This window comes from Crocodylus porosus, unplaced genomic scaffold, assembly GCF_001723895.1.
Source record: "Crocodylus porosus isolate Cpor-Errol unplaced genomic scaffold, CroPor_comp1, whole genome shotgun sequence".
Lineage (NCBI taxonomy): Eukaryota > Metazoa > Chordata > Crocodylia > Crocodylidae > Crocodylus > Crocodylus porosus.
The window spans coordinates 3,665,617-3,688,151 of record NW_017728947.1 but is presented as its reverse complement, the minus strand read 5'-3'; the positions used below and the strand labels follow the sequence as shown (position 1 = coordinate 3,688,151).

General features: G+C 45.0%; 1 protein-coding gene across 5 annotated transcripts in view; it reads right to left on the bottom strand.

Annotated features, from left to right (window-relative positions):
* The window catches only part of BRSK2 (BR serine/threonine kinase 2), a 488,884-nt gene that overhangs the window by 53,763 nt on the left and 412,586 nt on the right, over positions 1–22,535 (bottom strand). For 3 of the 5 annotated variants that reach the window (XM_019552172.1, XM_019552173.1, XM_019552176.1), the window contains exons 11-15: positions 17,186–17,217; positions 12,028–12,192; positions 10,900–10,997; positions 5,369–5,519; positions 1,476–1,541 (exon numbers count right to left, since the gene is read on the bottom strand). In XM_019552172.1, the coding sequence (XP_019407717.1) occupies positions 1,476–1,541; positions 5,369–5,519; positions 10,900–10,997; positions 12,028–12,192; positions 17,186–17,217 (512 nt within the window). The remainder of the gene's footprint in view (positions 1–1,475; positions 1,542–5,368; positions 5,520–10,899; positions 10,998–12,027; positions 12,193–17,185; positions 17,218–22,535) is intronic. The other 2 variants (XM_019552174.1, XM_019552175.1) reach the window with 1 other exon arrangement.

Genomic DNA, 22,535 nt, shown 5'->3' with positions numbered 1-22,535 from the left:
ATCTTGGGTGCCAAGCTCATTTCTTTGAGGACCTCCTAAGAGCAAGTGATTCTGGAGCTGTCCCTTCGTCTGCAGGCAAACCTGGTGCTTTCTGCCTGGTTTTTTGTTGTTGTTTTTTGTTTGTTTTTTACTGTGGCATCCTTGCATATTTAAACAGTATGCACGCTGGATTGTCTCAGCCTGCAAAAGGCTGATAGTCTCAGCCAAATGTCTCCAAAAAGGGTCCATAGCTATAGTTCAAGGGTGCTGGGGAGAAGAGTTCTCCAGTTCTCATGTGGGGCCTTGAGGAAATCTCGACTCCCCCTCATATGGGTGATATGGGGAAGCCTCTGTCCCTCTGTCTGTGGACTCAGGCACTGGCTAACCTGACCCTTTAACTGGGTGAATTTCGGGGTTAATACCTGCATACGTTAAAACATACAGCACAATAGAAATATTTGGTATGACTCTGATGGTGATTAATATATGGGATGAATAACTAGAATGGATTTCTTGCTTCCTCTCTCCCTCCACTTTTCCTACGAGACATGCACATGTCGGAAAGCAACCCCTTAGAGACAGACCACCACACTAGTTCAGGGAATAAGTAGGCAGGATGGGGGAAAAGGCCCATAGCACATGAGGGCTAGTGTGGTGGGGAGCTACCCATTAGGTGTAGCCAGCCACTACCCCTAGGAAAGAGTTTATGAACAGATCACCATAAACCCAAAGAGTTTAAACTGACCCAAGAATGTTCTCTTATATCTTCTAATTTGGCTGACTCTTTGCTCCCCCTCCCTGCCTCTCTTGAGAGGTGAGAGTCACTATTTCATTTTCTCTTCCCCACTTACAGACAACTACTTACCCTGCCACTGAGTCTGATATGTCTTCATTATACCTTGCCTGCAACTGTTCTTTTTTGTATTTTGCTTTCTAGTGAGTACTAGCCTTATAGAGCCAGCCTCTTTCCTGAAGACACATAGCTTTTTACCTCTGACTTGAGAAACACTGATCTGAATATTTCTTACCATTCCTACCACTGGTTGGGCCACACTCTTACTGGTAATGGCAAGGAGCACAGTCTAGACCAGGCACCAAGCAGCTCCTGACTTTCTAAGCACAGTGCAGCTCACACTTGATAAAGCAGGTTGAGTCAACACAGTGATTAAAACACAAGTGCCCTTTCTACACTGGTCCATGTATCAGTGTGAGCATGAGTGTTGACCCAGAGATAGCAATCACATAACATTTTATGGGGAAATCCCACTACAGGCACAGCCTGTCCATGATGCATTTGGTGATTGACCCGGATGAATGGTCTGAATGAAAAGATACAGCACTGTACCCTAAAAGAGTAAAAATAAAATGGTGCCCACCCTCCCTGGTTCTCCCTAGGGCATGAGCAGCAGTTGTCCCCGTGTGAAGAAGGTAAGTACTGCATCTTTAAGGTCTCAGCAGTGAGGTAGAGGAGAGGAACAGATTGTCAGTGTTTATACCTTTCTTCTTTGTTGAATTTGGGATTGGCTTCAGAGATATCCAGGCTTTTACTGAACATTGTTTTACTATGGCAGGAACAAAGTAAGAAAACAGAGTTACTAATGTGGACATTCATCAATGAGAGTCACCTGAAGCAGTCCCTGACTCCCAGCCCTCCCAACCCACCCTTTCTTTTGTAAGCACAGCTCTAGGACACCTTTTCTGTCCGCTCCTGATCACTGGGCCAATCCTGCATGGTGCTGACCATTTCTTGAAGATCTCATTGACTTTAACAAGAATTGAGGCCTTATGCACACAGCAGGAACAGACCCCTACAGAATAAGTATTCTCTAGCACTAAAGGCTACCAGCGCATGTGGTCTGTGACCTCCTCAGTATGCGTGCACACATGTGCACACACACACACAAATCCTCTTTGTTGGACTAAGGACCTCAGGCAGAGATCACTTGCTTATATTTCCTAGGGGAGATGGACAATGCCCAAATGTGAAAATAGCAAAACCTTCTTTATTCCAGCTGGGACTCTGAAAGCCTTTCCTGGAAGTCATTAACACTAAGCATTGTCTGGGCAAAGATTCAAAACAGCATGCAGGTCTACTTAAAGAGAAAGGGCTCTCTTATTTTTGCCTCTTCATAGCTCACCCCTGCCAGTGCCAATCCCATTCATCTCTCCGACAAGACATGTTCTGCTTCTCAAGCATGGGTCCTGGTTCATGAAGCTGAGAAGCAGGATTCCATTCATCTCTGTATCATGGGTAAATCTGCTCTACGAAACACTGTCTTCCAACACTGGCGGTAGTGTTGGAAGACAATGTTTCTACTGCTAGTTTTGGTGGAAACTATCCACTTCGGTAACTCACAAAAAAAAAAGAATGGAAGGGAAATGAATAGTCAATGGAGCCCTCATAGGAAGTTTGATGTATTCTTCCCACCTCAGAACCCTGCAGCTGCAAACTCTTGGCAATCTCAGCAGAGATTCTAGCTGCTGAACTAGCGGAAGATGCCGTCTCTCCAGTTTACAGGACTCTTAGGGCTGTGCAAAATCAGCTAGCTTTAAACAGCTCCATGTGCTTATCCTCTCTCTCCAAACATCTCTAGGAAATATCTTGGAAACTGACTGGTGGGGGAGGCAAGAACATACACAGTGGAGAAGCTCAGGGCTACCCAATATACTTGAGCTGGCATGTTGAGCAACAACCAACCCAACCTCATTACCAGATGTAGATGGAGTCGGTGTTTGTGTCTCTTTAGTGGGCATTTACTGTCAGAGACACAGTGGAAAGGACTTGGAGAGGCCAAAACAAATGTTTCAAGGAAGTGGAGGGCCAGCTAGAGGATAAGCTGGAAGCCACTTGTTGCACAGGACTCCTCTCCACTATCCACTATCCCTTAGTCCACTAAGTTGCTGTAGGGCTATGCCTTTTCTTAAGAGCAGAAAGCCCCATACCAGCCTGTTGCATTCAAGTTCTCTATTCCAAGCTTTAATGGCTTCTGCAGCAGGACATAAAAGCCATATTTTCAAAATGAGAACTTCCTGGGACCTCGAGCTGGATGAAAGACGTGCAGTTCACCAAACAGACGCATGCAACTGGAGGTTATCACACACATCCCCTATCTGCAAATAAGCAACTGTTCACTACAGGGAAAGGAGGGAGTAGGATTAAAACACAACTCATAAGGAGAGCAGTGAAAGGACCATTTCTGCTAGCTTGTGAAGGGAGCAGTGGCTAGAGATTTTCTAATGATTATATAGTCTCTAATTTCTAACAAAGGAAACTGTCTCCTGTTCTCCTCTCTCCACCTTCCTAGTACTGTACCAACCCCCTGGCATGAAGTCATGATTATCCACCCTCCTAGATTGTGAGTGTCATTTTCCAAGACAGCATCACTCTCTGAAAGTCACAGACCTAAAACGCAGTGCTGCAAAATCCACTCTCAGTGGGTCACTTGCTGCTGAATACTACAGATCTAGCCTTGAAAAGCCTGACCCTTGGTGCAAGGCACTCGTTGCTTTGTTGCTGACTGTCCTGACAGATGGTGTCCCAACAGCAGTGCCTCATCCCCAGACACTCCCCATGTGGTGGCGTTTGTTAATGAAGCCAGTTCATATTATAAATGATCATGCTGCATGCTGTGCCATTGTCATCTGTGGATGCAGACTGTGTATGAGTAATGAAAGCTCAAGTCTGAAATCTAATAGCACCTTCCTTTTAACCCCTTCCAAAACAAGCACCACTGAGCTGGGTCTCATTCCTCATAATGTCAGTGTGTCCATGTTCCCTGCCTTTGATCCAAACTGTACATCCCACTTCAGCTGACACTGTTTGGCACACATGCCCCCAGTGTAACCCTCTTGATTGTCCCTGATGCTCCCTTTGGCATGTGTCCCATCTCCCTTTAACCTAGAGTCATCCCTCACTGACATAAAGCCAAGGCTTCCTTCTCTTCTTTCTCTGGGATTGCCTGAGACATTCTCTTTGCATCCTTTGCAGCTGACCAGCTGCTACTGCAACTTTTTTTTTCATTTGCAGGGCTGAATGGGACATTCAAAACAAAATAAAGCACTCAGGGCAACAAGAGACTGGTTCAGCTTCCTGGCAGCTTGCTATGGAATAACAAGGCAAAGGCGAGAGGTGGGAGGGAGCGTTCCAGCTATCAGAACTCATCAGGATCAAAACAGGAAGCTCTAGGCTGGCTGAACAACTTGCTCAGTTGGTCGGTGTCACCAGGCTATTCCTGTTTGTTTCACCTAGTTAAATGCTCTCCAAAAGCCAATGCAGATACCTCTAACTCAAACTGTCTACTTGCTATGGTCCACACATTGCACCTCATCCCTTACAAGCAATCTCCTCAGTAGCATGACTGGATACTACAGGAGCAATAGAGAGAGAATAGCATTTGATTTGTGTGTTGCCATAAATGTTCGGTCTTTCTCAATCTTACATCCTTTGATCTCGATGGCCTCTGTGAAATCACCATTTCCCCTACATACTCTACAAATAGAAAAGAATATTTTCGACTAATTGGCATTCATCCTGTCCTAAACAGGGGAACTTTTTAGATACCACATCTCAAAGATACCTTGCCAAAGACTCTGCGAATAAGTCCTAGCAGGTCTTGGGAAATTGTTCTCCTCACCCTAGCAAATACTGGCACAGCTATCTAGCAAGTCAGAGGTAGTTCTAAGGACCCCTATACTTGTTTATTTCATGCTCTTCACCCATCCGTCAGACAACAAAAGCTTTTCTAGAAGTAGAAGACTTTCCCCAGAAGATCTAAACAGCTGAGGGACAAGTCCATGGCACAAAATGTCAAATTACAACTTAAAGCACTGACCATTTTCATGTATGACTAGTCTTCATTAATAAAAAGTGATGTACCTGTGTGTCCTTTCCCAATGCACACATCTTCCTTCTGCCTATCACTAATGCGGCCCTGATGTAATGACAGTGGAAGTCTCATCCATGAGACATTACAACTAGAAGACCCCAAACATGCATGTTACAGGGACCCCAGTTCCCCTACAGCTCCTTTAACACCACATAGCGGCATTTTCCCTACATCTGAGAGATCTAGAATCATACCTGCCCACTGTCCTCAAAACATCTAGTAAACAATACATGACAGAGAAAGCTGGATACCACTTGTATCTGTCTCGGATCCTGAATGAAAAGCAGGAACAGACAGGACCCCTCCAGCTACAAGAAGAATGCTACTGCCACGTGAGTAGCCATGGCACTGGTGGTCAACTACCTCTTGAGTGTTGTTGGGTGTTGCTGTGATTGTTGATGTGGACAGAAAAGCTTCTGCAATTCCTCTGTGTAGGGGACATAGGGGAGTTAAGGGAGGCAATAGGACAGGGCTCATCACTCCTAGCTATGGGGACCACCCACCTCTGTCCATGTTGTGCCATTTCAATAGCTCTGCGAGCTGGGACTGGGGAGCCACCATCTGTCACGCTGAGAACCTCCATCGACTTTCTCTCTGGCCGCCGCTTCCCATGTCTGTTCAGCATCGGGGAGTCCACACGTTTCCTGGGGGGATCTTTACGAAGAGAGACTGCAGTCAGCTAGATTTGACTGTGACCTGAAGCACATGTCAGTCTGGCAAAATCCAACACTTCCCTTGAGCAATCTACTCTCACATGTCTGCAATATCCTCACTACTCTGTGCTTTAAGCACATGGGACGGTGCATGATTTTAGTATGTGCTCATAAAGAAAGTTCAAGCCTTCCAGGAGCCCTGTGTATATGTGCTAGTTGCTATTGCATGCTAAAGCCTTTACTGCTGTAATTACTTGGGCCAGCTAAATTATACCTTAACTCTGCTCTGTAACATGCCCTCTTGATGCTTCTTTATTAATGTATGGAAAAGGCCTAAAACACTCCTTCAAAAATAAAATTTAAGATTCCCCTCATCTTGTCCCATTAGAAGTGTCAGTCTTGTTTATTCTAGATGATAACTGGAGAGGTCATGAAATGCATCTCTCTGGGCATATCTACGTGTGCAATTAATGTGACTGAGTATACTCCGGCACAAGCTGAGAAGGAGTAAACTAATTCCAACATCACCATCTACATGTGCATTTCAGCACAGTAATTTACTGCACTGCTGGATACCACTTGTATCTGACAAGACTATCTGGCAGTGCAGTAAATTAATCTACTATATCCTAAATGCCATGTATGTGTAGAACGTGACACTTTACTGTGCAGCAAATTAGTCTGCTGTGCAGTAAAGTGTAGATGTGTAGGCTCTATTACTATAGTAACTGAGTCTTCACATAATACTTCTGCAAGGTAAAGGGGTGCTATTATCTTTATTTTATAAAAGGAAAAACAGGGTACTAAGGGCTAGTTTTTTAAAGGCTTTTGGGCTTCTAATGATACCTACAAAGGCCCAGTGAGTTTTTCAAAAGGACCTAAATCCCACTGACATCAGCATCCTTAGGCACCTGAATACCCTTAAGAATTTGCCTTTAGATGACCTGTCAGAGCACACAGGAAATCCATAGTGGAAAGAGAGCTGAAGTCAGGTCTACTGAACTGCAGACTAGTGGCCTCTACCATTAGACCATCCCTCTGCTGATGGTATCAAACCAGCAAAAAGAAGGAAAACTGAAGAAAGGGGAAGCAATTTTCTCAATGTTAGGCTATTTAAAGACCCTTGTAATGGACACCTTCAAGAAAGGGCATCTTATTTCTGAGCTCCACACTATATTTTTGCGGATAATACTGATATTCCTATTCTTTCTGCTACTTCATTCTTCCCTTGGGCTCCTACCCACTTGTTTCACCTCTCTATTATGTCTGGTCTCTTAGGCTACTGACAGACATTAAAAAGAAGGCATGATGGGATCTGATGTGCTATTGTGGAAGTCAGCTTCAGATCCCATGATGCCACATTGCCAGTGCAGGGGGAGCCTGGGATCATCATCCTGCGCTCTCTCTGCACCAGCAATTTTTCCTCTTGTGGCTGGGAGTCCCCTCACTTGGTCAGAGCTCCCAGCCCTGGGGGAGAAGTGGGGGGACAGGACCATGCACTCCCATGGCTGATAGCTCTAATCAGCTGACAGCTCTAATTAGCTCTCCTGCTACTGGGAGCTCTGATCACTGATGGGGCTCCCAGCCATGGGGATGCATGGTGCCCCCTTCTGATCAATGACTGGAGCACTCAGATATGGCAGGAGGATGGGGGGACACCCTGCACTTCTGCAGCTGGGAGCTCCATCAACTGATCGGGGCTCCCAGTCAGAGAAGCTTATTGTGTTCCCCGAGCTGGGAACCCCGATCAGCCGACCAGTGCTCCCAGCTTCCAGAGTACATGGGAGTATGGTCTGGAGGCTGGAAGCACTGTCCATACCTTCAAATAAAGACATGATAGAAACCAGCAACAAAGTTATTACACATATTTTCTGTAAGACCATTGCTGCTTATTCTTGGTTTTAGCACAGTGTAACTTACGATGTAACCCGGGGTCAGCAACCCCTGGCACATGTGCCAAGCATGGCACATGAGGCCATTTTGCTCAGCATGCCATGGCCAGCCCCAGCTCTGGGTAGCTGCTGCCAGCGATGGAGCCTGGGCTGCCCCTAGCAGGGCTTGCAGCATCCCAGCTGCCTGCTGGGAGCAGCCCGAGCTCCCGGCTGGCAGCAGCTACCCAGAGCCAGGGCTAGCTGCAGCTGGGAGGCTCCAAACAGCTGCATCAGGCTCTGGAGCCCAGGCATCAGCTCTGTTCTGGCGTGTGCAGGGGCACCTCGGAGCAGGTGGTGGGGGTGGGGCTTGAGGCAGCGCAACCCCGGTCTCTCTCCCCGCTCCCAGCACGGAGCTATAACTGGGCTCTGGAGCCCGGCACAGCTGTTTGCAGCCTTCTGGCCAGATCCTGGAAAAGCGCTTTTCAAACTTTTTTTCATACGTAACAAAAGAAGCAGAAAATACTAGCAGGATTACATTATGGACCTCCACATCAGAAGAAATATAGTCTGTGTGTGTAGTGTTAAGGGAAATAAAAGCAGCAGCCAAATCCAATAATGCAGTAATAATGGATGATTTCAAGTGTAGGCATATAAAATGGTCAAATGTCACATCAGGAAAAGGTTCAGGGACATAACTTCTTGACCCTTTAAACAGCTGCTCCTTCAAAGAGCTAACACGAGATGAGAGGCTGTTCTGAACTTAGTCCTGTGTAACACACAGCTGCTGGTTCAAGTTGTAACTGGAGCGGAGTCACTGGGTGCATCTACACGTGCCCAGGACTGTGTACCGTGCAGTCCTGGTGGCACACGGTTATTTTTAGACTCAATGTTGCCATAGTGATAAGCTACTGCGACACAGCTCATTGCTATGGCATCAGCGTCACAGTTTGTGCCTGCTGACACTATGTTGCCATAGCGACAAGCAACATCACTGTAACTTGTCGCTACAGTGACTTATCGGCTTGTGTGCGCCCACTGAGTAATAGTGACCAGAAGATAATTAAGTTTGATGTTCTCACTAGGGGGTTGGCACCGGGGGCTCTTATGGGGATACCAAACTATAGAAAGGGGAATTTAAAACTGAGAGTTAGTTAGAAAGAATCGAAGGTCAAAACGAAAACCTTAAGAGTCAGCATCAAGATTACTTAGGCCTGGAAACATGAGTTCTGCTAGGTATGAAATAACCCTCCAGAAAAAGAAGGTCAGAAGAGAAGGAAAATCACTGTATGATTACATGGCAAGGGTGAAGGGGGTGATTTGAACCAAACTGGTTCAAAACAGAAGGCATCAGAGAATGGAAATCCAGCTGGAGTGACACTTATAAAATGGAGCATTAAGTAGTGCAAGTTAAATGCAATCTGGGCATTAGAAATGAGCTCTGGAGAATGTTGAAGCACAATTAGTCAATGACAGAAACATTAGCAATGTGGCATTTTGCAAGTCTGTAAGGAGGAAACTTGTGAGAGGACGAATGGGTCAGCCTAGGCTTACAGCTTGCACCCAGTCTTTCTAAACACTATTACACAAAGAAAGAGCGAGCGCTCACTATATGATTGTGTAATTTTGTTTGGCAAAAGCTCAGGCAACATGCATCTCTGAGGAATGCAGTTTCTTAAAGCAACTATTATTAAATCCATTACCATTTCCCTGCTCTTCTATCGTTACGCAAGGCCATTGCTAATGGCTAATGATGAGATATTCATCAGAAGCATGATTGCTCTTAATTAAACCTTGCCCCATGTTCCCAGAGATATGGCTGGGAGCAGAGGAGGTAGAAACCTCCAGTGGGAAAGGAAGTACAACTTACTAACACTTGAATAATAATGCTCAGGGAGTCTAAAATGTGCTGATGTGGCACAATGATATCTTCAGCCCAGAGTTAATCTAACCCTACTAGGGAACACTTTCTTTCCCTGTGCTGAAAATTCCAGCACAGGTGAACAATTGTTTGAATGAAACTATTCAAACTATTTCACAGCACATGAAAATAATTTGGGATATGGGAGGAGAGATAGATGATATATATGGGGCACGGCTTTGCATTCACTTGTGCATACGAAGCTGAAGATTCAGCTACTATAGTTAGAGTTTTGGACAGTAAAAGCATCTGAGTTGCAAAATCATCTGTCAGAGATACCTGATGTATTAGATATCTTTGATCACATGGTCTGCACGCTGCCCACTAACTCATTCCACTGAGGTCACTGCTAGCATTGTCTCAATTTTAACAACTAACCTGTCAGAAAAGCATTACCTATTCTCCTCCAAATACAATATTTTGTTTTTGCAATATTGCCAGTGTCCCAGAACTCGAGTCCTGGAGCAGCAGCAGGTGTAAAGTTCAACATTTTATGTCCCTGAAGGGCAGAGGAGACTCCAGGCTTGCCAATGAAACAGAAAGCAGGGCCCATCTTTTCAGTTTGTTTCTGTACGGTGAATAACGGTGATGACGGTGTCTTGGTTTATAGCTAATTTTGCATGAGACTTAGAGTGTTACAGAGATACATGACTTAAAAAAAATCAGTATTTTATAAAAATGTCCAAAACTTCCTCAACTAGCTTTAATATACAATAGTAAGGTGTGTAGGAGAAACATTTGGGTGCCACTACATATATGCGTGTTTGTCTATATATCTACCTATGCAACAATGCCTACTTAATGAAACCTACTCTATTTTTCATAGAAATAAATAGAGGAAAAAATTAGTAAGAATTTTTCTCCCCCTTTTTTTCCAACCTTTGAGACACCTGGTTGAAATTTAAGATATTTTAAGATTGCCTGTTATGACATTTCAAGTTCTGCTGATACATTAAAAAAAATGTCGGTTTCATAATCTTCCCAATTTCATCACTGGCTATGTAGCTAAGAGTAAGCTTCAATTTTTTAAACATTTTTATTTGTCTTACCTTCTTTTAATTTTCATATTTTTTTCCTGATATCAATTGATGTAATTTCCTCCAAAGGCCTATATGCTGCAAAGACTTAGGTACTTGTTTAGCTGTAGATATGCAAGCAATCCAATGACTTCACTAAAAATACTTGCATATCTAAAACTCATTGTGATTGTGCCCTTGAGCCTTTGCAAGACTGGGGTCTAAGAGACCTATTAAAGAGTGAAAAACATATGTCTTACTGATTATCTCCTGGTCCTGCTGTGTTTGACCTTGAACAGTGGAGATGGCCAGACTTAGTTATTAAGATTACCAGGCTGGCAGCGTAAAGGGGCCCCAGGGCTGGTATAACACCAGTGTAAGAGATCCTTAGTGTAACTGAGAGCCTTTAGGATTGGTACAGCAGCTGCTGGAGCCATACTGAACCTCAGCGCTGTCATTTTCCATTTCAGTGGGGGGAACGAGGGGCGGGTGGGAGGCTGAATGCCAAAGGGAGGACAGTGCTAGGAAAGATAGACTGAAACATGTTAAAGGTGCCTGGAGTCAACTTTAAAGTACCTATTTCATTCCTGGGGGGTAGGTCCTCATCCTCATGACTGGGATACCTCTCTTTACGATCCAGGAGAAGAAAATAAATCATTTTCTCTTGGTTTTCTCTGAAAGAAAAAGAAACAAAGCAAGGACGCTTCAAATTTGTTGCAGCCAAGAAAGAAGAAAAAAAATTCTGTAACCCCAAAGCTAATGATCTGTCTCACTCTGATCACCACAGCATAGGAGTGCTTGTAGTGGATCTTATCCTCACAAAATCCTTGTGAGAAAAGGAGGCATTATCCCTTCATCCCTTCATGGCACAGGATAGACTGAATGACTTGGTCACCCAGGTGCCTATCTGAGCCAGGGATTCAAGGTGGTCCCCTGTTCCCAGTCTGGTGCCTTGGGCCTGCCAGACCCTTGAGAAAGCTGTCAAGACTCAGAGCTTGGGAGACTGAAACCCTTTATTTACCCATGAATGCAGACACAGCATATTGGGTTTCTGGATCCGGCATATCTTGGATCAATATCTTCCAGGGAAGCAAGGGATTGAATATTTACCCATGAATGCAGACACAGCATAATATGGCTGTAGACACCCCATGCTGCCCTGATAACATTCGCCAATCCTTACTTAAAAGCAAGACAGAGAATTCATCACTCCTTGGACTTTCAGCCTCTGAGCTCTATAGTACAGAGGGTGCCAGATGATGGTAATTTATGTGATGGGGAAGACCTATGCTCTAAGAAGTGTGCCGAGACCTCATCCTCCACCTATTTCTCCCTCCCCATTATTCATTTCTGAATGAACACTGGAAACTGGAACTGATCGTTGGTCTCTACTTATATGGGACAGGGTCTCACCACTGATTTCAAGTGGAAGGGGCAGGTAACCCATTATTTCTTTTTTTTTGTTGTTAAGTAACTTTATTTTTAAGTGGAAGAAGAAATCAACTGTTGCTCAATCAGGGCAGAAACTGTGGATGGCTCATACTTCCAGTTGCATGGCAGTACTCTTTTGGTCTTGTAACAGTGATATAGCTTGTGAACTCTGCTCACAGTCAGAATCAGATGGAATTTGGTCACCCATTTCTAACCCCAAGAGCATACAAACCCTCAGACACCAACCAGTGTCACAGCTCAGTGAGCACTTACTCTTCTGACAACAAGTCCTGTAAGAGTTTATTTCGGTCACGGAAGCAGCCTAATGAGTGCATGCTATCTAACACGTCTGGATCAATATCTTCCAGGGAAGGGAGAGATCGAATCTGGACCTTTCGAGGAATTGGTTGCTCTGGTTCTGGCTCGTTCTTACCCCCTCTGCAAGTGAGATGAAAGAAGAAGTGGTAGTGGGGAAAGAGAAGAATTAAATTACAAACATACCCATTGCTTTGGGACATGCTGTGTAGCAAGACTGTCAGAACCTGCTAAGAGGCTTGCTTCTGCAAACCAGACAAGTATTTTCTTCAGGCCAAATTCAGTGGGAGCTGAGAGCAATTAGCACCATCCTGGATTGGCCTCTTAATGAGAAACTTCCATGCCTGGTCAGAAATTCAGTCAGATTCTCATCCAACAATAGGCCCAATAACCTGCCTGCTGTTCAATGCTCTAATGCTTTAAACTTATAAATCATTTCAGGATTCTAGAGATGCTGCCTCACAGACAGATCAAGCCTTGGGCTATGCAGCTACAATGGACATTTGAATAATCATCTCAGGCTATCAACTATGAACATGCTGATACCACACTCTGCTAATTATAACAGAAAGGGGCTTCTGAGCAGTTTACATACAAGGAGCTTGAACTTTTGAAAGGTGTCACAGGTTTGGGGTGCCCAATGTGAAGTGCCTTACAAGGGTCAGATTTTAGGAGAAGATGACTTTGGAAAAGAAGTCCCCTAACTTGACTGCCTAGATATGCACTTAGCGGCCCCTCTTCAGACATCCAGCCTGGAAAATTCTGACCTGGGTATCTTGCCCAAGGTCACACAACGGTTGGTGGCAGGGCTGGGAGTACAAAACCAATCAGCAGTAGAAGCACATTACTTTTTAAAAGGTGGTTAGCACAAACTGCCTGCATAATTATCTCATTTCATTCACTGAAAGCAGGAAATATTGATTAGTCATTACAATGAAAAACTCTGGCGATAAATAACATGTCAAGATTTCAGTCTAGATATACCGGTAGCAGGCTGAATAATACAAAGTACAAAGCACACCAAATATCCTTCAAGTTCATTCACTGGGACCCAAACCCTGCAGCCTGCACCACACTCAAACAGTAGGCTTCTTGGCAGAAGATGGGTAGGAAACAACCTTGAACCATCCCAGGAAATGGTATGGATGCTTCAGGATGGATTCGCAACGTCTGGACAACTGTAGCTTCTAGATGTGTGACTCCCCTATCCCTTTACACTGCATGAGGGCCTGGAAGTTGCATCATGACTCATGGCACCAGAATCCTGAGTCTGAAGATACTGGCCCCCTTGCTTGTCTGTGGTAACACCCTACTCCCCCCTTATTACAATGGAACTCTATCCCAGAAATCAGTTACTATTTAATGGGAGTAAAGGTTATTAAGACGTAAACCTATAGTAGTCATGGATAAGCTCTGATGCTAGTCCCACAGTCAATGGGAACTTTGCCACTAATTTCAAAGTCTGTATGATCAAGTCTGATGTCCCATGGTCACCCCTTGTAGGTTTGGGCTCTTAGGTGAGTGTGGCTTGTAGCCTTTTTACATGAAATTCATTATTGTCAGGTGTTGGCTGAGTTGAACATCATCATTACATAGTGAGCAAGTGACCTCAGAGTTATTAATTTTTTTTTTTTTAAAGAATGTTTTTGAAAATCCTCTCAGCCTTCGTGGCTCTCCTTTTAGGACCCCTGCTCTGAGGCAGTGCAGCATCATGACACTCGCTTTACATCAGCAATGGGCTGTTTCTAAAGAGTATTGCTTGCTATCTTTCATGCACCAAAATGGGCCCTTTTTTTGCACCTCACATTCAAATACCCTCAGTCACCATCAGGCTACACATATATGCTCAGACTTTCACACTTCTTCAAGTACAAGGGAAGGCTTCAAAGAAAAATCAATCACCACCAGCAAGGCACTCGTTGCTTCAGGTAATGAAAATCACCAGCTCTGTGCTACAACTGGCATCGCTGTATTGCCTGTTCTACTCCACGTCTGAACCAAATTGCAGATTGCTTGCATTTCAGCCTACAGGCACATCAAGCAACATCAGTCGATGAATACTGCAGATCATGTATGAGAGTGCCATAAGAACAAGGCCTTCTTTGTAAATGATGCTGCCTGCAATGGACTCAATACCTGCATATGTTGGGTTTCCTAAACCTTGTCATGAACCTCACTGATGCCCACAATAAGTACCTCAATTCCCAGCAGTGTGCATAAAATCAGAACTAGTACCATTATTTTTCCAATGGTTTAGTACAGTTGGGGTCAGCCTTTTTGGCAGACATAGCACAAATTAAGCCCCATGCCTTCCTGAGTGCCACTCCAATCCCCTTCTACATGATTTTCTGCTCTGCTTTCATGCCCTGCCCAATCTGCTGTTCTGCTTTCTGCTCCATTCCCTACTGGCCACTGTGCTGCCTGTCCCCTCCCTGATCTGCTGTGTGCCCATAGGCTGCCTGTGCCACTTGTAGTACATGTACCACAGTTTGACCTCCCTGTTTTAGTAAATGTTGTGCCACCTCTAGCAGGGCACTGACCAAAAAGTGTTAGAAGATTTTGCACCTCTGAGTTCACCATAATATTTCACTTCATTCGTCTACTTGTTTTATCAGTAAAGGCAAAAAGAACTGAGTTATGGCAACTTATGTTCTGGGTCATCTTTCAGCATAAGGTTTAGTAGCATTGTGGAAAATTTATCTCACTTAAAAAAGGTCTAAAACCTATCCTTAAATTAGCTACCATATTAGCATGTAGTGAATTGGAGCACTGAGGCAGGTATAATCCTGTCCTGAGAGGTTGGGTGAGGTGACCTCCCAAGGTCCCTTTCAGCCCTACTTTTCTATGATTGTATGACAGTAATTTTTCTGTGGAAGTGCTTGTGCCTTGAGGTTGAAATTTTCATGGATTCTCTAACTCTCTCTGATTAGTCACAATTAAATCCTTCCCAGAGATTAGTATGACCCTAATTATCCATTTCAAGAGTTTAGTGAAATCACTTAATAAGTACTGAGTACAAATTCCAAGTCACTAATCTGCCGTTTTATGATCCAAGGCCATGAATAAAGGTTTTATGGGAAGTTGGATGACAGCATTACATTAAAACAAAGAGTGGAACCAAAAGGGCTTCCCCAAATTTTGCATGTAGCTTATCACCGATGCTGCCTTTTGCTACTCTTTCCTTGTCAGCCTCAATATACCTGTGCAAAGCAGACAGAAAGCTATTAGAGATTTATACTTGGTTTTCACAAAGATAAACAACTCTGCATAGGCTAGTAAGTGGGGAGTCAGGCCCTTCTTCAGAAAATAAGTTTAGCTCTCCCGTCTTCAAAGACAAAACCTCCATTTTGTAAACCCAGTGTAAAGTAATGCAGCGATATCTGCCTAAATCTGCAAATGGTCCTGAAATAGTAACTCATAGAAATGCGAATTGATCATTTAAAATATAATCACAATTTTGATTTTTTAACATTTATTTCTCTCCTGATCACAGTGTGCAAGTCAAAAGGAACGAGAAGGGCAATCAGCTTGTGTCACCCCATGGATAGCAGGCGAAAACTAAGTAGAATGACTGCATCACAAAGATCTGTGCTGTCCGTTGTGGGCAGCATTTAGGGTTGGGATTCCAGGGGATGACCTCTTGTTTGTGATGTAAGGCTTGGAAGGGTTTTACCAGGGGTTCTTTCTTTCTTTCTTTCTTTTTTATTTCTGTTTGCCCTGGCTCATCGGGAGATTAAAAAAAAAAAATCTCTACTATAAAATTCAAGGCTTTCTCTGGTATTGAAAGCTGCCACATTTCCAGGGTGTAGGTCTACCAGCACAGCACAGTGCAAAGCAGTGCAGAGATATTCCCTACTTCTCAGCAGGGTTAATTGGCCTGGCCAGTGATTCATATTAATACAGCCATATTGCTTTGAGAGCCTAAGCTAATTTGTTTAGCACTAGTGTGTGTCCCCTTGATGGGATGCTACTACCGTTACAGGATAACAGAAAACAAACCAGGCAATCCTGTGAGGTGCTGAACGCTTTCATTTGCCACTGAAATCACCGGAGGCCTAGGGAATGTCCCCCTCCAATAAAACCACAAGAAAAATACACACACACGTGGGTGCAGATGCACACATACACCCCCGCCCCCAGGGGTTGTTTCCTGGTGAGGTTTGAAAGAAAAAACAATGGGTGAGGAGAACATGCAACTATTTCTAAAACTTCCTGAGAGCAGTGACAGAAAAGCTGTCAAAGCCTGACTTTCTGTGGCACACATCCAAGTGCTACTAGGTGTATTGACCTCTCAGGGGCATGTGTCAAAGCATCATTTCCTTGTGTATCAGTGATACTTTTTAGTCTCACTGGATTACCATCCACATAAACTAAACAGTCTATCTATTCATGGTTCATGAAGTGCTACCAGAGTTATACAAAGTGCAAAGCCACTTTAGAAAAGCCACGCAGCCTTCCCTTCACCCAAACCACCACAGCAGAATTGCCTTTTCTTATAGACTTCATGTTCCATGACATGAGACTGCTGCTGTCAGTCAAGCCACGGGACCATGCATACATCAACAGGTCATGAGCCAGCCTCTTAGTTTACTGTGAAGAAAGGGGAAAAGGGAACAGGTGGTCCTTCATTATCATGTGATACAGTTTATTTTCTAAAACTATCTCTTATTATTCCCCATCTTTGGAGGAACCCCATGAAAGTCAGAAAGAAAGCAAAAAAACGGTGGCAGTCAAGAGGCTTTTACTAGGGATTCCCTGTAAGCCAAGTAATCATAGATGCTCACCTCTTGTTATCACACTGAAGTATCTTCCTAGTTGCAGTGTATTCAGAAAGCAATTTCATAGTTTGGAAAGATGACTTGTGGTTAAATGGAGCTGTTGCCACACAGATGTTCCTATACATATGAAAGTCCCTGAGCTGAATCTACATAAAGGCACTTGTATTCACAGCAAGGAAAGTTATCATCACTGGCTGTTCCACCATTTTCTTTGTAACATGTGAAGAAACAGAATTCAAACCCACTCTATCCCTTTCATAGATTTCTAGAGAACCAGCTCCCCTTTCAACAGCAATAACACTAAAGATAATATATAAGATTAAAAAAATGTTACTTACATATACCATATGTGTTTCTGAATGTGTTCTAGCTAAAAAGAAAGAGAAAACAAGGAGTTAGTACAGAAAAAAAGAACAGGTAAGTGTATTTTATGACTTTTAACACTGGCAGATGACACCAAGCTGCCAGAATGTTACCAGAACTATGAAGGATAGAATCAGGATTTGAAATGACCTGGACAAATAAGAGAAATGGTCTGAAACCAAAAAGAAATTCAATAGATGCAAGTGTAAAGTGCTAAACTTAGTAAGCGGAAATCAAATGCATAAATAGAAAATGGGGGATATTGGAGTAGACAACAATATGGCAGAGAAGAATCTATGATTACACTGGATCAGAAACTAAATACTACTTAACATAGTGATGTGGTTACAGAAAAGGTACAGCTCATACCAAGTTGTATTAATTTAGGAGTGCTGTGGTTACAACACAGGCGATAAACATTCTGCTCTGCTCTGTGGTCGTTGAGCCTAGAGGAGGAGTACTATGTCAAGTTTGGGGCACCACACTTGAAGAAAGACACAGACAAACTGGAAGCGATCAGGAGGACGGTAATAACAATGCTAACAGGTATGTAAACATCATGTATATGGAAAGGTTGAAGGAAGGGAAGACTAATCTAGAACAAAAGACTAAGGGAAGCCCTGATAACGGTCTTCCAATGTACACAAGGTTGTTATAAAGTAGTCTTGGAGAAGGACCAGAAGAAAGTCAGCTTAATTTGCAGCAAAGAAGTCTGAGGTTGGACTTTAGGAAATATTGTTGGGGTAGTGAAACACTGCAAGAAGAAATGTAGCAAGCTTCACTGGAGGTTTTTAAGAACAGGTTAGACCTGTGGTGTGACGCAAAGCACACCTCAGAAAATGCCAGCTCTTAGCTTTCAGGGGTGTAGGTTTCGGGTAGGTTTACTTATTAGACCAACTATTTGAGCTGGTCCAATAAAAGATGTCGGATTTACCCAAAGAACCATGTCTGCCTACCTCTTAGCTTTTGCTTCTAGCTTTCACTTATTTTTTTGAATGTGGAAAAATACTAGAGCGACTCTTCCGTTGCAAAGAACTCAGGAAGACAACAGTAGGCCAGCAATATATTTTTGATGCTATGGATTCGTATTTGAAATCTCTGGGTTTAGCTTGTGAATCATGTGGAGGTGTTTGCGCACTTATCAGTGCTAACATTGTGAAGCAACCCACAGCACCCGTAGATGGATCTCATGACACCTTGATTGAGAATAACTGGGTTAGATACACATCTCCCAAGGAAAGCTGAAGTATACTTGATACTGTCTCAGTGTAGGGTGTTGAACTGCATGATCTCTTGAGGTCCCTTCCAGCTCTATAATTCCTATACAGTGACACATACAAGGTCTCTTGACTGTCTGATGCTCCCACTTCAATAGCAAGTCTGATATTCTTAATAGGAGTTTTTTTAATGAGAGAAGAATGGAAAGGAGGGACAAGTTCAGAAAGATGAAGTAAGTGATGACAACATGAGGCTGATCTTCTACCATGAATCACTCCTGATGGGCCACATCAGAACTTAGCAGCTTCATGGAGGCAAAGTGAAGTGAGATTGCATGCTCTGGTAATAATATTTAATACCCTGGCACCTATGGTGCATACACCAGTTTCCTCAGTGGGCCTGCACTATTTCCACTCCAGTCCTACATTCCTTATAGAAGGATGATGGAACAATGCTGCTATGAGTGCTAAATGGATAGTTATGTGTACAGAGAAGAATGGGACAATGAGCAAAGTTTGACAGTAGCAACGTTTACCTACAATAGGCAAGACCCAGAAACTGTTTCATGGTGGGAACACATTTCTACAAGGATGGGAAAAAACAAAGACAAAAAATGTCCATACAGAACTCTTCTCCCTGATGGAGAGAGAGAACAACACCAGCTCATATAAACCCCTTGCAGTAAATCCTTTCTAAACTTGTGTGTCTGCAGCAGGATCCCAGAAGAAAAGGACCATTCCTGGGTGCCAAGACAGGAACCTTTGTGCACGTGTTGTGCAACGTGTGCACTTGCTGTGTGCATACATGGGCTGGTACAGCACGATAGCGAAAGGCTGGAGGGAGAGCTGGAAGGAAACTCAAGTGCTAACGGCTGTAAGAGGAAATCTGAGGCCCATTAAACCGGTCAGCAAGAACGGAGACAGCTGTCCCACTCTTATTGCTTTCCACTTCATTTCCAGACTAATGGGAACTGGCAAGCCAAAACCAGAGAGGGACAGACAGACGCTTAGAGGCAGAGACCAACGTAAAGACAGAGAGGAATCAAATGTGTCTGTCCATTATATAACAACAGCTCGCCCTGGAAACCTCAGCATAGCTGTGGCTGAGTCTTTATGAGATCATTTGTTAAGCACGACAGGGTTTTTTCTGGAATAAAAGAAACAAGGAAATGTGACTTAGAAAAGCATGGCAGGTGGGCAGCAGGGGAAGGATGAGATACGAACAATCTCCTTTAGAACTGGGGCCATATGCACACTGCAGTCATGGGAGCATATGGAGGTACACCTGAGCTTGCTTTCATCTGGCCAGCTGGGGTACCATTAGCATCACAGCTGTCCAGGTGTCTACTTAGGGCAGTCTGGTACAAATGGATTCAAAACTTATGCCACCAGGTGGCTTTCCTGCTCCTGGTTCTCGAGCTGGCCAGATTAAAGTTAACTCAGGTACGTCTACACTTCTGCAATCATTCCTCCGACTGCAATGTAAACAAAACCTCAGAAAGCAAAGGTTAAGTCTGCTGTTGTAATATTCCCACTCATGCAAAAGCCCCAACTGGATTTCCCAGGCTCCTCTTCATAATCATGAAGCAGAAGCAGCAGCCATGTCTGTGTGCAGGTGAGAAGAGTGCATATGCAGGCCTGCAGTATTATCCTGTGTTGTTCAGTCTGTGGAGCTTAGGTGTTTGGGCTTAAAAATAGCAGAATCGTTCATGTCCTTCTGACCTTTTCATTCTGAAAAGCCTGGCCGAGGGTGGCATGTAGCCACCTTTCCATGCTGTACCCTCCTTCTATTCACCACCAAAAATACCCGCTCACTTAGCCATGATCCATTCCCAGTTTAGCAATATGGTAAGGGAAAGTAATCATGACCTTGGGACCAATGGGTGAATTCTACCTGCACTGAGAACCTACACCCAGGAAGCATTAATATTATGCATTAGTATTATATATTACACATACTGTGGTTAAACCTAGGAACCCCAGCCTTGGTCCAGGAACCCAATGTGCAAGGTGCTGTACAAACAGATTAAATAGTCAGCCCAGCTTGTACCTCTTCTCTTTTCCCCCCTTTTCTCTGGGACAGGATTCTAACATAGCCAATCACCAGTTCTGGCAAATGGTAAGACCCTAGGGTATGATTTTTGAGGAGGTCCCCTTACATTGTGGTAACTACTTCCATCTCACACAAGAAAGCCACCCCAAAGAGCACAAGTACTCGACCTGGTATATAGTGCACACGATGTGAAGGGATGAAGCCGTTAATGATTTCAGACAAGGCATAGATGATACAGCTAAGCTATGTCCAAATCTTTTTCACATGTGCCTCTTCCACACTCTTCTCTGCCTCTCAGTGGGCGTGTCTACATGTGAATTTAAGAGGCTTAAATTTAACGTGCATTAAGCTAATGAGCATTAAGCATTTTTTGGCAGATGTCTACATGTGGTGGGACTTGGGACTAACTTTAGTTCCAGGTCAGTACAGCCCTGTCATGTGCTCCTGTGGCCACTGGGGGGGAACTCCAGACTCCGGACACATGGCTGCCAGCACTTTGCAGCTATGTTGAAGCTGGAGCCAGCTGCCAACACCCAGAAGCCATCTTGAAAGCACACCCTCCATTCTGTGACCTCTGGGGTGATGCTTCCTGTGTCAGAGAAGCAGTGTGGCAGACACAGGCAGAAAGCATCTGCTCTGCTCCTGCTGCAGCTGCACTTCCCAGCCCTGCCTGCCCCAGATCCTGGCCCTAGAGCGCAGGGACAGGGTCCCCAGCTCCTCAGGGCTGCTGCAGCTGTTCTGCTCACCCATCACCATTCCATGCACCAGCCACTCAGTGCAGCTTGACTCCCACACCTGCTCCAGCCACCTGTTGGACAGCAGGTACACGGTATTCCAGGGCCCCCACTGCTGCACAGCTGCTGCTGCCAGCCCCAGCAACCATGGGATCCAGGACACTACCGCCCTCCTGTTCCACCAGCCCCACCACCTCTGGGCCCACTGCATCAGCCAGCACTGTTGATAGTGCATCCTGCTGCAGGAATGGGATGATGACCAGGGGGGTGATGCATTCCAGACAACCTGGGCCACCTCTGAAGACCTACTGCAACAGCTCTGGCCCCACCTGGAGCACTAGGACACAGAGAAGTGCCTGACTGTCCCTGCCAAAAGCCGTCTACCACGCAATCCACACACTCCCTACCCCCTGCACACCCCCAAGCACCATTCCAGGACACACTCATATTTGTAATGAAAACCTTTATTCCCCTTGCACCCCCCACCCCTACCCCCAACACCTTACTCTTCAGCCAATAAAGCCCCCTCCTCCTCCCTCCCTGACACACAGAGCCTCTCCACCATCCTCCCTGCCTGCCAACAATAAAATACACTCCTCCCAAGCACTGAAAACTATATACATCAGTCTCATTCTTTGTCTGAGTACCAGAGTGGGGACCTGTGGGGTGGGGGTGTTCAGCGCACATAAGCCAGAAGCAGGCGGCCAACACCTGACTGTGGACAGTTCCCTTGTGGGTCTGGGGTCTGTCGTGAATGCTGGGGGCTCCTGCAGGTGGGAGGTGGTGAAAGCCCTCCTCCCAGGCTCAGATGGGGGGCTGCTGTGGGGCAGCAGGCAGGACCCAGGGGCCCTGACTGGCCAGTTGCTGCAGGGCCCAGTGCCCCTGCTGTACCAGGTCCCGTGTCTCCTTGTAGGCAATCTCCTGGGCAATGTCCTCATCCTGCCAGGCCAGCTCCTGAGCCTGCTGCCATGCCTGGTCTCACACCACCTAGTTCTCAACTGCTGCCACCAGCTGCGGGAGCCAGAGGGTTCAGTCCCTGGTGTGCTGCTAGAACAGTTGGCATGTCTGGGCAACTCCAGCAGTGGGTGGCAGCAACCCTGATGTGGCACTCCCTCAGTGCCCTGCAAACTCTCTCCTGCATCCAGATGTTGACCCTGCAGAGGCAAGAGAAAGAAAGCTTTTATGTGAGCTTGCAACATTGCAGAGATAGGATGCTCTGCACCAGAGGTGCTACACTGCCCGGCCTCAGATTGTAGGTTGGCTTTGTGTGGGTGGCCAGGGACCATGGTAAGCTGTCTGGGTAGGGCTGGGCCCAGGCGGC